The sequence below is a fragment of the Arvicanthis niloticus genome, chromosome 27 (genome assembly GCF_011762505.2).
Source record: "Arvicanthis niloticus isolate mArvNil1 chromosome 27, mArvNil1.pat.X, whole genome shotgun sequence".
NCBI lineage: Eukaryota > Metazoa > Chordata > Mammalia > Rodentia > Muridae > Arvicanthis > Arvicanthis niloticus.
The window spans coordinates 17,743,077-17,759,366 of record NC_133435.1 but is presented as its reverse complement, the minus strand read 5'-3'; the positions used below and the strand labels follow the sequence as shown (position 1 = coordinate 17,759,366).

The following is a 16,290-nucleotide window of genomic DNA, read 5'->3' as shown; positions in this document are numbered from 1 at the left end:
TTGGTTATTCAGAAGTGATGAGCTTGGTCACTAGCAACAAGATGACTTGTTTGTCCTTGGCTTTGTTTTATAGTCTAGTCTCCTGAGACAAGATCTAGGACTTGGAAGCCCAGCTCAGCTGTCTTCTTCAGGAAAACCTGGAACACCATACTACTCCTTCTCTGCCACAAGTTCTAGAAGAAGACCGCTCCATGATTCTGCAGCTCTCGGTGAGTGTTTGACACAGAGAAACTTGTCTACTCAGTGACCCCACTCCTTTAGTCTGTACTTCTGGCTGTGCTTTTAATGAGAGGTAATGTACTTTCTAAGTCATCATTTGGAAGTCAGGGTATATTTACATACAAATAATATATAGGCTGAGTATTTCTAATCCAAATTCTAAAATCCAGAGAACTAAAGTTTGAAACCTACTAAATACTGACATTTTATACCTCACCTCCTGAGATGGGCCACAGCCATGAAGCACACTAAAATATGTACAAAATTACCTTTGGACTGTGTAGAAAAGGTGTATGTGAAACATAAACACAGTCTTTACGTATGGGCTCTGCCCCCAAGATACTGCATTATGTGTATACGGATAGTCCTAATCTGAAGACTAAAACACATCTGGCAGCAAGCATTTCAGGTAAGGGATACTATTCTGTATGTGTTAGATACATAATGAATAATGTTTGGTCAGAGTTCCTACTATTAGAAAAAACTCACTCACTTTGAATTCAAGGTTTAAGTAATTATAAGTAGTCTTGGCTGACAATTCAATATTTAAACCTAATTTTCATCACTATGAGCATTGTGTGCTGTATATATATATACTGTGCTACCTTAAAACCATTTTTAATTTATAATAAATTTTTGGTGTTTTTGAAATTATATCTCCCTTCTCTTTCTCCCTTCACCCCATCCCATGATTCTCACCTTACTCTCAAGTTCATGGCCTTGTTTAATTGTTGTTTCACATGTATATTCCTAAATATATAAGTTTAACCTGGTCAATCCATACAGTGTTACTTTTATGTGTATAATTTCATTGCTGACCCTTTAGGATTTGGTAACCGAGGAGCTCTCTCCCATAGGGGAGGCCATTTCTTCCACTTGCACTTTAGTAGAATGAAGGCCCTTGAGGTTCTTTCCCTTCTGTGTTAACATGTGTATTAATGTTATTTTTCAGGTCTTGTTTGGGCAGCTGTATGAATCCATCGTTTTTTAGAGACAGGGTTTTTCTTTGTATCCCTGGCTGTCCTGGAATTCACTCAGTAGACCAGGCTAGCCTTGAACTCAGAGATCCACTGATCTCTGCCTCCCAAGTGCTGGGATTAAACACCACCACCCAACTGAAACCATAATTTTAACAGTTTTTCAGCAAACAACTTTATATTTTGGAACATGAGAGAATTTAGCCTAGTTTTCTTCTTCTAACTTACAAGTTATTTCTTCTTAAATGGAAGTTTTATCTTCTATTATTAACATCTAGTTTTTAACGAGATGAAGATATTACTGAATGGCTTACTAAATAATTTCATAAATTCCTGTCTCAACAGGACAATAATCCTGTTAGTTCATGACTTTAATCTTGAGTTTAATGTAAAAATTAAGACTCAGAAGATGTCACATACATAATCATTAGTAGGTCACTCACTGGGATAAGTTTTAAGGTTTTTGAGTCTTAAGTCCAGTGAGGTTTTTGCTGTTGTTTTTGTTTGTCTGTTTATATACTAGTTACTTCTTTACTTTTCCATTAAAATTCAGGTAAAATGAACAGAACATAACTTACTGACATGAAAGTAGACAACAGAATGGTATCTAGTACACTGACACTGTTGTTAGTTCCGAGCGGCATGCAGAAAGAAGCTGTATAGTAGCATCATACTCCTCCCTTACAGCTTTATTTCTTATGTCAGTTGTGTGTGTGCTTATATCCCTTCACTCATCCATCTATCCTGACAAAACCAGTCTGTTTTGCACTGCTGTGTATTCTGTAACACTTTCTATCTTATCATTGTTTAAAATGATTTTTAACATAAGAAAATGAAATTTAATATAAAATATGTATCATATATTAATTATATATTATATATCACATATATGATATAATTAATTTACTATGATAAAATTAATTAAAAATTAATGTAAATATATTGTAAAACATGTTGATAATGAAGGTAGACCAGCATCTTAAGTAAATGTAAACCAAAGGAGAATGTATTATAATCCCTGGTTGCACAAATATTTGCTGACTGCCTCCAGCTAATATATCTACTTATCAAACCATATATTTTGGTGTTCTAGTTTCTAGGTCTAAAGTAGGAATGAGGTACATAGAAAGGATGCAGTGATGGATCACCACATCCAGAAGAGAATTCTGATAAATGTCTTTATTTTGTAAGAACATAGTCACGTAATATGTGTGGGTGCTATTAGAATCAGCCCTGATAGTTGAGACCAACATTCTTTTTGTTATTAAAGAATGATAGCTTTTGGGCTGGAGAGATGGCTCAGAGGTTAAGAAACTCTGGTCTTCCCAAAAGTCCTAAATTTAATTCCCAGCAACCACCTGCTGGTTTGTAACTATCATTAATGAGATCTGGTGCCGTCTTCTGGACTACAGGCATATATGCAGGCAGAATGCTGTGTAATAAATAAATAAATAAATAAATAAATAAATAAATATTTTTTAAAAAGAATGATAACTTTCAAAATGTTATACATCTATGTTCCACTTGTCCACCTGATTGAGTTTGTTAACCTAGTAATAACTTTCATTGAGTCTATATTAGGTTAGTCTCTAGGAGTGTCTTCATAGACCCTGAAGACACACTATCGCAAAGAATTAATCCCTGCCAGTATTCTATTACCAAAAGAAAACCAACTATTGAATAACTAGAAAAGAATAGGAATACATTAAAATCCAGGCTTAAAATGCAAGTTTTCCATGAATTAAAGCTTCAATTTGACTATGATTTATGGACACTACTGCTTATCTTCTGTGTCTTTTCAAAACTGTGAGGTTGTAATGTTAACATTAGGTTATAAATAAGGAGACAAAATGGAGTACAGTGTGTGGTGTTTCTCTTGATGCTCAGAGGAGTCCTATCCATTTCCTGTGTGGTTATCAAGTAGTAAATTATTGTTATGTTGCCCATTGCTGTTCTTAATCTTAACATCTCATTCACATGACAGGTGCAGTGTCTGGTAAAATGTGAGCACTTACAAGAACTTTAGAGCTACATCAATCTGAAGAGCAGTAACTATCTATTTGTAATTGTTTTCGGTCTACATAAATACAAGCTAAAAGTCATTAAGTGTGGGACAAGAGATAGCTCAGTAGATTAGAGCACAGGTTGCTCTTCCAGATGACTTGGATAATTCCCAGCACCCTGTCTGTAATTTCCGTCTCAGGGCATCTTCTCTTCTGGCCCCCATGGGCACTGCCTACATGTGGTACATACACATGCAGGCATACATACACCCCTAGGGCATACATTTTAAACATTATCAAAGTGTCACAAATGTTAGGCAATGCAATGAGCATATTTCATGTATTACCACATATTATGAAACTTACAGGAGAGGTGGTGTCTACCTCTTCATACAACTAAAGGATCTGAAACATAAAGAGGTTAAAGTAACCTGCCCAGGTACTTATGGCTTCTAAATTGAATACCGCTAGCTTACCCTCCATCACAGTTTGCAACATTCCCAAACTAGACTGTGAATCCCAGACTGGTGATGGTATATGGCTAGTGATGAGATATCAAAGGAAAATAGCCAGATGACTCTAAGCATAGAAACATTTCCTTAATTGATTTTGTATAAAGTGTAGCTTTTGCTCAAGGAATTAGTTGAAACAACTCACCAAGAACAAAAATTTTGCTGTAAATTTAAGAAATACAGAGTATGCCAGATGTTGTTTCTTTATAGTGCTTCTGTTATAAGGAAATGTAGGATACCTCTTACAGAAGGGATAGCCATAGTGATGAATGCTTTTTGCCCTTTTTATTGTATTTTTCCACATGCTGCTTATAGAGTTGCTTTTTTCACTTTATAGCCTTCTACAGAATTCACAGACCAGATTTAAATATGTTTCAATCTTTATGAAATTATGTTTTATTGTGTAGTATCATTTAAATGCTTTTTTAAATTCTCGTGTTTTGCAGTTTTAAAGAATACAAGGCTTGTTTTATGTCAGCTTTCTTTAACAGTGAATGCCTCTGAAAACCCTGAATTAGATCCATTATTTCTGTATGGTTGGAAAGCTGTGTGTATCACTTTTCAAAAAGTAATGTAGAAAAGTTACAATTTTTAATAGACAAGTGAAATTAGAATACCAAGTTAGACAAATGAAAATTGTCTTTTCATTTATATTAATTTATCTTCAAAATACACTTCTTTGGATCTAAAGCTATGAGCTCAGCATACTGCTCTTGCAAAGGAATCAAATTTAGTCTCACACCATGTGGCAGCTTATAACCATCTGTATGTAATTCCAAGCTCCAGAAAGTCCAACATCCTCTTCTAGACTTCGACTCCAAAGGTACCAGTACTTAAACATGCACCTGCACTCACGTATGCATATGTACATGTTTATATACACATTTGCACGTGTGTGTGCGCGCACACACACACACACAATTTAAAGCAAAATAAGAGATGCACTTTCTCTGTGTCTTCATTTCCTAGAAAGGAATAAAAGTCCCAATTGTACCTTAGTGCTGAAGTTTCAGTTTTACTCGCATACTACCAAAGTAAATGCCCATAATACTAGATGTGTATATTGGCTTTATTTCATTGCTTTTGTAGCAATGTTATTATAACCTTAGTTTTTCATTTGTTAAATTTTATTTCAAATTTTATACATAGTATTTGTAATACAGCATTTGCTGTTATTAAGGGTTTTTTTTTTTTTTGTTTTTGTTTAAGTTTTTAAAATATCTCTTTGAGCCTAGTTCTTCATCTGATGCACTTTGTTAAGAAAGTGTACTGTTAGACCTGTTGCAGAGTTCCACCTCCAGTGAGCTGACATGTGTGAAGTAGTGAAACACTCATGGCATACCAGGCTCTAAAGGCGTCCTTTCTCCTTTGCTGTTTGTGGTATTGGTGTGCTTTCCTTCTTTCTTTACTACACTTACTGTTACCTTTCAAACTTAGGAGAAGAGCCAGTACTGTCATTCTTGTATTCCATACTCAGTTACAGTATTAGAAAAAAGAGAAATCGTGGGGGTCAGGGGCCGTTTCCTGTTCATTTGAAGTCTGTTTGGATTTTTTCCCCTAATGAAAATGTTAATGAAACATTTTGTTCTCCATGTTCAGATCCTTTACAAGCAAAGAAAGTAAGAAAGGTGCCTCCTGGCCTACCTTCTTCTGTAAGTACTCTTTTTTTTTTTTTTTTTTTTTTTTTTTTTTTAATTTGACGTTAAATACATTGATGTCAAGTATTGAGAATTTACTTGTTACAAAAATGGATTCGACTGGTGCCTGTGGGCATACTTTACATAGTAACTGTTCGTTGCTTAACAAAATCATTGATTGAGATAAATCCACTCTTAAGGTTAGGCTTTTTGTTTTCTGTGCAGTGATTTGTAGCTTACTTATATGCTGTCACTCCCAGTCTCTGTCATTTGAATTCCCCTCTTGGGAAGAAAACTAGGCCTGTAGCTGTCAAAGAAGATCTCCTGTGCAGGTCTTTTGATGTTTAATTAGTCATTATGTTGCTGAACAGGAGGACAGACAGAGATTAATAGCTGAGAATCTTAGAAATTTACATTTGTAATAATCCCAATGGAGCTAAAGACATTAAGATTCGTAAGACATGTTTGGCTCAGCTTGCCTCAGTAGGACTGAGGTTATTAATATGTATAAATCACCAAGTCAGATGTTCATTGTGAAGCCCTTGTGGATTTTAAAGCCTTCATTAAGCCTTTCCCAACTTCAGTCTAGCATCAGGAAAGCTTTCACACTAGTTTGTTGATTCCCTACTTTCTCAAAAATGTATCCTTTGAGAATAAAGAGCTTTGATGCAGGAGGCTGGGAGAGGTTGGTAAAACAATCATTAATGGCTGTGGTAACCTAATACTGTAGGAGTGTTTGTGCTGTTAATATCCTTGCTCTTTGAAGCAGTAGAAGTATTTGTAGATAAACTTACGTTATTAATCCACCCATAGTTTAAAAACCTCTGGTGAGAAGGGAAAGGGTTTTATTCTCTGTGTGTAGAGCACATGGTCATTGAGGCTGGTAGACTCCTCTCCTCCTCCCCCTACCCCTCACCCCCTACCCCCTCCCACCCCCGCCTTGAAGGGTACATTCTTTGTTGTGTAAATGGTGTTAGGCTTTTATTGGGCAATACTTAACACATGGGCGCAGGTGCTGCCAGATGAGTCACAGCTCATCAGAGTTTGGACTGAAAGAAATATCCTGCTTGACAAGTAGCAATCTAGAGGAGGCAGCATGGGCCTGAGCTTTTTATTTCTTTTGAAGGGTAAAGTACAGAAGTCATCTTTTGGTTGTTTGCATTCCTTCTCAGTTATGTCCTGCCCCTACCTTCTTTTCCGAGTGGTACATGAAAAGTCGAATTGAAATTTTTGAAACTCAATTCCAGATGGATCTGAGTTTTACGAAGCATAGGGCAGCTGTACTCTGAACCTTCAGCCTACCTGGAAGGTTGGATTGCAGCTGCAAGCATCCGAAAAGCTTTTGCTTGCTTAAGCACTTGGTCCCACTAGATGCTGAATAGCTGCTTGATAAACAAAATGAACAATGCTTCAAATCATTATTCCTGAAGACAGGAATTTCAGCAGCAGCTAAAAATAGTTGTACAATTTACATTTTAAAAGTTATGTGCTGTGCAGAGGTAGGTAGGTAGTATAACCTAACAGAAATACTGGTGAAGACAGTATTGCTAAACCATGGAGCAGTGTGATTTCTTATAATACTATAATTCTGTGAGAGTAATCAAAGTTAGATTATATATCAATATTAGCATAACCACACTGCTTCAAAAACAAATTAGTAAGTAAAAAGGTCACATTTATTCTTGGCCTGACATTGGTTTTAAGAAATAAGGTTAATTGTCAATATTTCATAGTTATTTCATTTTTAAAAGCAAATGAGCAGAATGGACAGAGGAGCCTGGAAAGAGACTTTGCAGAGCCCTTTGTCCTTACATTTTTAAATACAATAGCATTTATTACTTTAAGATAGTTTCTTTGTATTGTTTTATGTTCAAGAAAGGAAAAACTGCTGAGTTTTGATGAACCTTTAGAATGATTAGGGAATTTTGTAAGACAAGCTTACTTAAGTATTGTATTTTTCCAGCTTCTTTGGTATACACCTTTAATCACAAACTCTGAATCAAAGACAGTCAGATATCTGAGTTGGGGGACAGCCTGGTCTTCATAGGGAGTTCCAGGCCAAAAAGAGCTGTGTAGTAAAACTCTATCTCAACCATGAGATATATACATGTTTGTATATACCAGTGAGCATGGTGGTGTATATGCTTACAATCTCAACACTTGTGAGACTAAAGCAGAAGGATTGCTGTATATCCTATGCCAGTGTGGGTTCTCTTGCAAGCCCTGTCTAAATAAAACAGAATAATAAAGAAAATTACATTTTTCTATTTGACTGCTTATAATAAATATACAATTTTACAAACCTTTGATGTTGAGAATTGTAAAAGAAGTGAGTGCAAAAAAGAACATGAATGTACATGTTTTATTTCATGAATAATGAGTATCATACTTCCAAAACTAAAAATTCAGCCAAATGTTCAGGTTTCAAACGGGCCAGAAGGTAAAAAGAAGAGAAGTGTGAAAAACAAATGTTTTGTCTAAATTTAGAAGTAAAGCATTCCCAGATTCTATAGTAGGTTTAACTTTTGTAAATTTACTGTAGCATGCCTTCTCCCTTAATCCCTTACCCCAGGATAGAAGCAAAGGACACTATTCAGTACCCGTGGCCATAGGGAGCTCTGCTCTGAGTACAGACCTCCAGGGTCCTGGCTTGTAGTGATTGGAGTCTGTTGGGACTGAGCAGAGTTCAAAGGGTGGGCATGGTACTTCAACACGGCAACAATTTCCTTTCCCTTTGAGGGTTCCTTAGCCTCCCCTAATCTCTGAACACCAGCTGTGTATACCTGGTTTTCCTCTATAGCAGATCATTGCTAAGTAAAAAGTAGAGAGTTTGGGACATAGGGCAGGGATTGGGGCAGTGTTTCTTTAATTTACAAAAGGAGTTCAGTAGGATCCCTTCAGCCTCCATGTCACTTTGTTAGAGGTACAGGACTTCTTAAGTGTGAGGAAGGAAGTCTGCCATGTTACTATAACACCATTCTTCTCAGCCTTTGTACTAATCTACCCCAATTCCTATGCAGGGCTATAAGAAAAGCTTAAAATAATGTGAAAGGACACTTTGTTTTCAGTATTTGAGTATAAATCTTTGTTTATTCATAAAAATATCTTGTTTCTTATGTTAAATTTAAAATAGTTTTGCCAGTTCTGTTTTTACTGAGCAGCTTTATTTGTTAATTGGCTTTGTTGTTTAAGGACTAGCACTGTCTAAGGACGGTGTGGTTGTAGAGATACAAAGAATTTTCCCTTACGTAGCCTCTTTTTGATTTTATGACCTGGGAAGGGTTGCTTGTCACTCTCTGAAACATAAGGACTTCAGTCTATGTGGTGCTGAGGCGTGAGCTAAGGGTTCACCGCACGCTCAGGCAAGTGCCCGACCATTCACTCATCCTCAGCCTTAAACTTCAGCCTGGTGCTGACAATGCCAGTTGAAAGGTTACTAGGAGAGTATCCAGCACCAAATAGTTACCTGCTATATCAGATAGAATCCAGAGTTCCTCTTTCTTTATTTTTTCTCATTTCTATCACTGTAGTCTAAATTTAATTTTTTAAATTCAGTTTACCATATGTGGCTCAAAAACAAACAAAAAAAATTGAAAGTAAAGGGATAAATATCACAGTGAAAAAATATTACCATACAGTGGATACATGCTAAATTACAGTTGCTGTTACTGTTCAAAAAGCTTCTTCTGCAGAAAAAGAACGTTCAAAGAGAAGAAAATATGCTAAATCACATTCTGCTGCCTAGATTCATTCTAATCATTGTTATTTTCTCACATCTCAGAGCTATATTCTCCTTTATTCCCCCTTTTTGGTTGAACATTGTTATAGCTTCCCTAATGCAGTGTCAGATGTACAGAGTCTCTCTATTCATTACTCTGTCTCTTAACTTGGTATTTGTACTCCCAAATGTAAATAATATTTTATATACTGCAGAAAATGCAGAATTTGAAAATAGAAATCAAGATTTCACCATAAATCTGTCCCAGAGTAAGCACTTAGATAACTTGTTCTGCACCATAACGTTTGAAAACGTGCATCTTCAACTGTATCAAAGCAACATGTCTTACTAGATTTTTTTTAATGTAACTAGCTTACAGAGTTAATCTTTAACTCATGGTACATTGTTTTTTTCTTAATTGAATGTCACAATATCTTTTGTTCTATATTTTAAAGTGTGTATATATCTCCCCACAAAAATATTAATATAATTTCTTAGGTAAGTTCTCAATGCATTTTGATACTCCATTTAGAAAAGTTTTGTTTTCCAACTCCTCTTTTACCCAGTGAGCTTCATCTTCCAATATGAATCTGAGTAGTTTAGACTCTGCATTTTCTTGCTTTGAAGCAGTACAGTGCTATGGACTTAAGATTGGTAATTATAGTTGGGCATGGTGGCTCACATCTGTTAGCCCAGCTTTCAGAAGCTGAGGCAGGAAGATTGCTATGAGTAGAGCCTGCATTACATAGTGAGGACCAGGCCAGCAAAAGGTAGATAGGTACACTCATAAACATTAAACAACAAAAAAATTAATAATCCTAGTTAGAAATTGTTTTCTTTTTCCAGTGCTGGGGTTCAAAACCCAGGGCTCCATTCTCATGCATGCTAGGCAAGCATACTGCCTCCTAGTGACGTTTCAGCCTACTTTTTTTTTTTAAATTAATATGAATTTTGAGTTAACATGAAATCTTAAATGTATGGGCATCACAAATTAGTTGGAGAGATTCTGAGGTGCCCCAAACTACACAGGCTTCTAGACCCATACATAATGCTGGTGTATTGCTGTCTTGTTAGATAGGATAAATAAGACTAAGAACTACAAAGAGATGGAATAGTTAAGTTTCAAACACATTTAAACTAAGACTTTTTAAATAAGAGAGATGACAAGCAGCTGGTAAAAAGTATTAACTTGGGAAACTGAAGTACATAATGATTAGCTCTCTCAAGTAGTAAGATCACTGTCAGGGGTTAGAACTATAGAGGAAGAGTCTCTGGAAATAGCAAGCTCAGCAACTGGTAAAGTCTCCTGAAGGGTCTGCTCCATGAGGGTCACCAGGAAGCCAAGAAAGCAATGTTATAAGCAATTGCCTGGGACCTCTAAGACTGACAGCAATAAAGCTAACAATGAGTAACAATTTTACAAGCCAGTATCAACTTCAGTGTAACTTCACAAATAAGCTCTGCAGTTTTTGAACATGGATCAAACATGGCATTTGCTTACTAGTTCTGGACAAGCAAGCATAGAGGGCATATTGAGGCTGAATGTATAGAAGAGAATCTTATTTCCATGTGTCATACAGGCTAATTCTGTTTGAAGGCTGATTCAATAAAAAATTCCCACAGTGCCAGTTTATTCTCTGTACGGTTAGATCTGTGAAGAGTAGAAACGTCCAGTTTGACTGAAAGATTTCGTATGTCAGTAAGAAAAACAACCACTTTTGATATTTATGATACCCACTGGTGAAGCTGTGTCAGAATTGTATCAGTATGAATGATAGTTTTTTGACCTAGCTGTAAGATGTTCATTTTTGTGAAGTGTCAAGAAAGCTTTGTCTAGATTAAAGTGAGAAAGCAGAAAAAGAGAGTAGTCTCACTTCTGTGGACCCAGTTGTCTCCTGCTGTAGTTGCACAACTACAGCCACACTGTTACAAAACTTTATTAAACAAAAATATGCCTCAGTTCCATTCAGAGGTGTCTTTTTAAACATATTTTGTATGGTATGTGGTGGAGGGTCAGGGAAGTGTCTCTTTCCACCATGTGGGTCCCTGGGTCAGACGTGATGTTAAGTGCTCTTACCCTCTAAAAGTCTAAAACTGGCTTTTAAGACTTACTGAACTTTACAGCTGCTGATAATTTGAATCTCTGAGTTGCCATAAACCGGATATAAATGAGTGGCCAATTCATTTCCCTGAGTACGACTTGTAAGGATTTTAGAAGATATATTGTTGAGTTGTTTGAATGCACTTAAACCCTGGCATCACTGTCAACACATTGCCCATCAGTAGAAAACCAAGTTGTCTTTTTAATTTTTTTTTAATTTTGCTGATATGACAGGCTTTTTTACTATAAAATAAAGACATAAAACAGCAAAAAAAAAAAAAAATCAAGTTTTTACCATCGGGGTGATTGAGCTCTGTATTTTACTGTAAGTCAGGAAGGGCTTCTGTCCTGTGTCACTGTCCAGTATGACCTTTGTTGTCACAAATGTTTAACCTTTGTTCAGCTAATACAGGTTGTGCTTGAGAAGTAATTTGTTCCCTGTGTGTATCTTGTTTCAGGGATTGTAATGTATGCCATGTAGATTTGTGTGTAATCTTTGAATCATTTTAAAAACACTGCAGGTTCTGAAAATGTTTCTTAATTCTCCCATATGTATAGTCTTGAAGCAGATTTCAAACATTTTAAACTATTCACCTATCAAAATTTCTGACTTTTTACACTACATTTGTTTTAGTATCTAACCCAATAAAGCTATAGTGTTGCCAATATTTTATTAGTTTTCAAAAATAATTTGATTCTGTCTGGGCACAAGTTGCACATGCTTATAATCTTCCTACTGGAGAGATGGAGGCAGAAAGGAGGGTGGGGATCCAGAGCTCAAGGTTGTATCTTTATATTCCTCAGTATACTGCGTCAAGGTTCTTTTGTTTTTCTTTTTGTTTCTTGAGATAGGGTCTTACTAGGTAGATTAGGCTGACCTCAAACTCAAGAGTTGACCCTGACCCCGCTCCTGCCCCATCCCCACCCATGCCCCCCAGTGCTGGTGTTAAAGGCACTTATCACTCAAAGTCTTTTATAAATAGGTTATATAGTAAATATAGAGGTGAGGGGACAGATGGTCTCTGCTGAAACTACTAAACACTGTTGTGTTAGTAAAAGTAGCTATAGGTGATATGTAAATGAACAGACAAGGCTGTGTTCCAGTAAAACTTGATCAAAATAGTAAATAGATCAAACTTGTGGCTTACTAACCCTAAGTTGTCAATCTGTATAAAATCAAAGGATACAAGTGTAGCCAATTTGTCATCAAGGCCCTGGATACAGAACTGTTCTTTTGTTTTTGTTTTGTTTTGTTTTGTTTTTTGTACTGTCAGATGCTTTTCAAGATCATTTTCCACTAGCACAGTAAAGTGAATAGGTGTTAGAATTTTCTGGGATTTAAGTGTACATTAGATGATATTATAGATGTGTGTATGCTCAAGTAGTCATTTTTGTTCGTTATGAACATAGGTGAATTTTTTTATGGTTCTTACATGATTTTTAACTTTTAAAACTCAGGTTAGTAAATAAAAGCTCACATTTTGATTTGTACTTGAGATTTTTTATTTATAGTATTGTTTGAAATCAGAAGCAGCTATTCCTCCCTGAATCATTAAAGATATTTAAGGTTTTCAAAAACCAAGGTTAGGGGTATCACTCAGTGGTAGAGTATATTCCCTGTATTTAGTCCCCAGTCCTCAAGAGGGATAAGAATCTGAGGATTACCAACTCTTTGCTATTAGGTCTCAGTGAGTCCCTTCTGCTAAAGTCATTTCAAATATTCTAAAATAAGCTGGGCAGTGCTGGGGCATGCCTTTAATCCCAGCCCTAGGGAGACAGAGGCAAACATCTCTGTAGGTTTGAAGCCATCCTGGTCTACAAAGAGAGTTCCAGGACAACTAAGGTTACATAGAAAAACCCTGTCTTGAAAAATAAACGAACAAAAAGAGGGTTAAATACAAGAAAAGCAGACCTGTCTTCAAGATGATTGTTGTTAAAAGACAAAAGTTAAAAATTGTACCTGTCAAGAGAAGTAACTTTTAACATTTTTCTGTTGAATAATTGTCCTCCAATCATAGAGTATACTACCCAGAAAGTATTTCAGTCAAGGGGCTGGAAATGATGTCTGTATAGCTGTTAAATTCTTCATCCAGAAAGGAACACTTGGTTGATTATGAGTTGTAAACAGTACTTCTCAGTTTCCTTCTCTAGTTATCTAAACAATGAAAAATATGCTAACTTGCTTTATTTTTATATAAGAAACAAACTTTTGTTCCTATTTGTCTTCTAAAATATGCTGTTAAATTTTACCCAAAATAAAAAATGTTTTTACAACAGGAAAGATAATTCAGCCACCAGCGTCAGCTCTGTATTCATTCAGGATTGACATCATCAGAAATGTAAGGACTTTTCTTCTAAAACATTAGTGTAGAAACCAGAGTACAGGAGACATTTTTTCCCCTAAAAAGAAAAAAGTGCCTTATTTCTCATCCTAAAATAACCTCAAGATTTAACCATCTTTCAGTACCTGTGTTGTGTCATCTTTGTCCAAGTCCCTTTTCTCTTAGATCACTCTAACCTCTCCCCAGCTAGTCTTGCAGTTTTCCTTCAGCAGTTTCTTGAAGAGAGCCTACTTAACAGTCTAGGTCAGATCCTATCATCCCATATCACACCTCCCTTAAATCCTGCAGTAGCTTATCAGTACTAAGCCAGAGTCCTTACAGTGGCTTACCAGACCCTCATGACCTATCTCCTTTCTCTCACATCCTCTTCTGCTATCTTCCCCTCCTTCAGCCCAGCCTCAGACCCCCTCTGCTACTATTCTTCACTCTGCTACTATTCCTACGTGGTCCTTTGTACCTGCATGGCTGGTTTTCGCTCTGACTATTGGGGTCTCTCATTGTCAACCTATATAAAATGGCAACATACACCCAATATTCTTTCCTTTCCTGCTATACTTTCTTAATAGCTTACTTAATTTATTCTTTACCTTGGACACTTTATAAAGCAGGAATGTAGTTTAATTTGGTTATTTTCTGTCCCCATTTGCTAATGGATACTAAATAAATTAACAAATCCATGTGATTAGCAGTATAGCTATAACTATCTTACCCCCTACACCTTACTTAATTGACATGAAACAAAAGTTTATCTGCGTTATCTTCAGAGAAGGGAAACTGTAGCCATATTTTAGCCTTTTATTATAAAACATTAACTATGCTTAAACCTTTTAAATACTTTAAGATGAGGGTAAAGCAGTTTTTTATCAGAAAAATAATACTTTGCTTGACAAAGTTTATCAATGTTATTTCCATTTTTTGGAGCATAGGCTCTCAGTTTAGATACATGAGAATTAGGAGACGTATAGTTCATTTCCAACAAAGAGTCCTAGTATTAGAAAATGGTGTGTTCTGTTCAGGAAATTTTCCCCTGTACCCATGTGTTCGAGGCTCTTCCCCACTTTCTCTTCTATTAGTTTCAGTGTATCTGGTTTTATGTGCTGAACAGAACACCAGTGGCTTATTCTCTAAGATCAACAGTAGACAAATAGGACCTCATAAAATTGCAAAGTTTCTATAAGGCAAAGGACACTGTTGATTGGACAAAACAGCAACCAACAGATTGATAAAAGATCTTTACCAATCCTACATCCAATAGAGGGCTAATATCCAATATATACAAAGAACTCAAGAAGTTAGACTCCAGAGAATCAAATAACCCTATTAAAAAATGGGGTACAGAGCTAAACAAAGAATTCTCAACTGAGGAATATCAAATGGCCGAGAAGCACCTAAAGAAATGTCATCCTTAGTCTGAATGGCTAAGATCAAAAACTCAGGTGACAGCAGATGCTGATCAGGATGTGGAGAACTAGGAACACTCCTCCATTGTTGGTGGCATTGCAAGCTGGTATAACCACTCTAGAAATGACTCTGATGGTTCTTCAGAAAATTGTACATAGTATTACCTGAGGAGCCAGCTATACCACTCTTTGGCATATACCCAGAAGATGCTCTAACATATAACAAGGACACATGCTCCACTATGTTCATAGCAGCCTTATTTATAATAGCCAGAAGCTGGAAAGAACCCAGATGTCCTTCAACAGAGGAATGAATACAGGAAATTTACACAATGGAGTACCACTCAGCTACTTAAAAAAAAAAAAAAAAAATGACTTCTTGACATTCTTAGGCAAATGGATGGAACTAGAAAATATCATCCTGAGTGAGGTAACCCAATCACAAAAGAACACACATGGTATACACTCACTAATAAGTGGATATTAGGCCAAAAGCTCGCAATACCCAAGATACAACTCACAGACCACATGAAGCTCAAGAAGAATGAAAACCAAAATGTGGATACTTCGGTTCTTCTTAGAAGGGGAAACAAAATACTCAACAGGAGGAAATACGAAGACAAAGTATGGAGCAGAGACAGAAGGAAAGGCCATCCAGAGACTGCCCCACCTGGGGATCCATCCCATATACAGTCACCACCCAGACTGTATTGTGGATGCCAAGAAGTGCATGCGGACAGGAGCCTGACATAGCTATCTCCTGAGAGGCTCTGTCAGAGCCTGACAAATACAAAGGTGGATGCTCCCAGCCAACCATAGGACTGATCATGGGGTCCTCAATGGAGGAGTTAGAGAAAGGACTAAAAGAGTTGAAGAGGTTTGCAACCTCATAGGAAGAACAACAATATCAACCAACCAGACCCCCCCAGAGACCAAACCACCAATCAAAGTGGAGGGACCCCTGGCTCCAGCTGCATATATAGCAAAGGATGGCCTTGTCGGGCATCAGTAGGAGGAGAGAAGCCCTTGACTGTGAAGGCTTGATGCCCCAGTGTAGGGGAATGCCAGGGCAGGGAGGCTGGAGTGGGTGGATGGGTGGGAGAACACCCTCATAGAAGCAGGAGGAGATAAGGGAAGTGGGGGAATCAAGAAAAGGGATAACATTTGAAATGTAAATAAATAAAATATCTAATAAAAAAAGAAATAAAAAATGATGTGTTGAAGTTATATAGTCTTTACCCAAGTTTAGCAGTAGTACTACAGATAGAATCGTTGAAGGTTAGGGAAGCACCTGTCCTCAAGGTCACTCTAAAGGTCGTATGATGGTGCTGCCTGGATTTCATCCTATGAGCTCCTCAGGCTGGCTGCTCATTGAAGCTAT

The 16,290-nt window shown here is 36.8% G+C and overlaps 1 protein-coding gene across 10 annotated transcripts in view; it reads left to right on the top strand.

The window, feature by feature from the left end:
- Tcf12 (transcription factor 12) overlaps nt 1-16,290 on the top strand; it is a 271,626-nt gene that overhangs the window by 196,112 nt on the left and 59,224 nt on the right. For 9 of the 10 annotated variants that reach the window (XM_076926247.1, XM_076926244.1, XM_076926250.1 and 6 more), the window contains 2 exons: nt 74-209; nt 5,311-5,363. In XM_076926247.1, coding sequence (XP_076782362.1) covers nt 74-209; nt 5,311-5,363 — 189 coding nt within the window. The remainder of the gene's footprint in view (nt 1-73; nt 210-5,310; nt 5,364-16,290) is intronic. The other variant, XM_076926257.1, reaches the window with a different exon arrangement.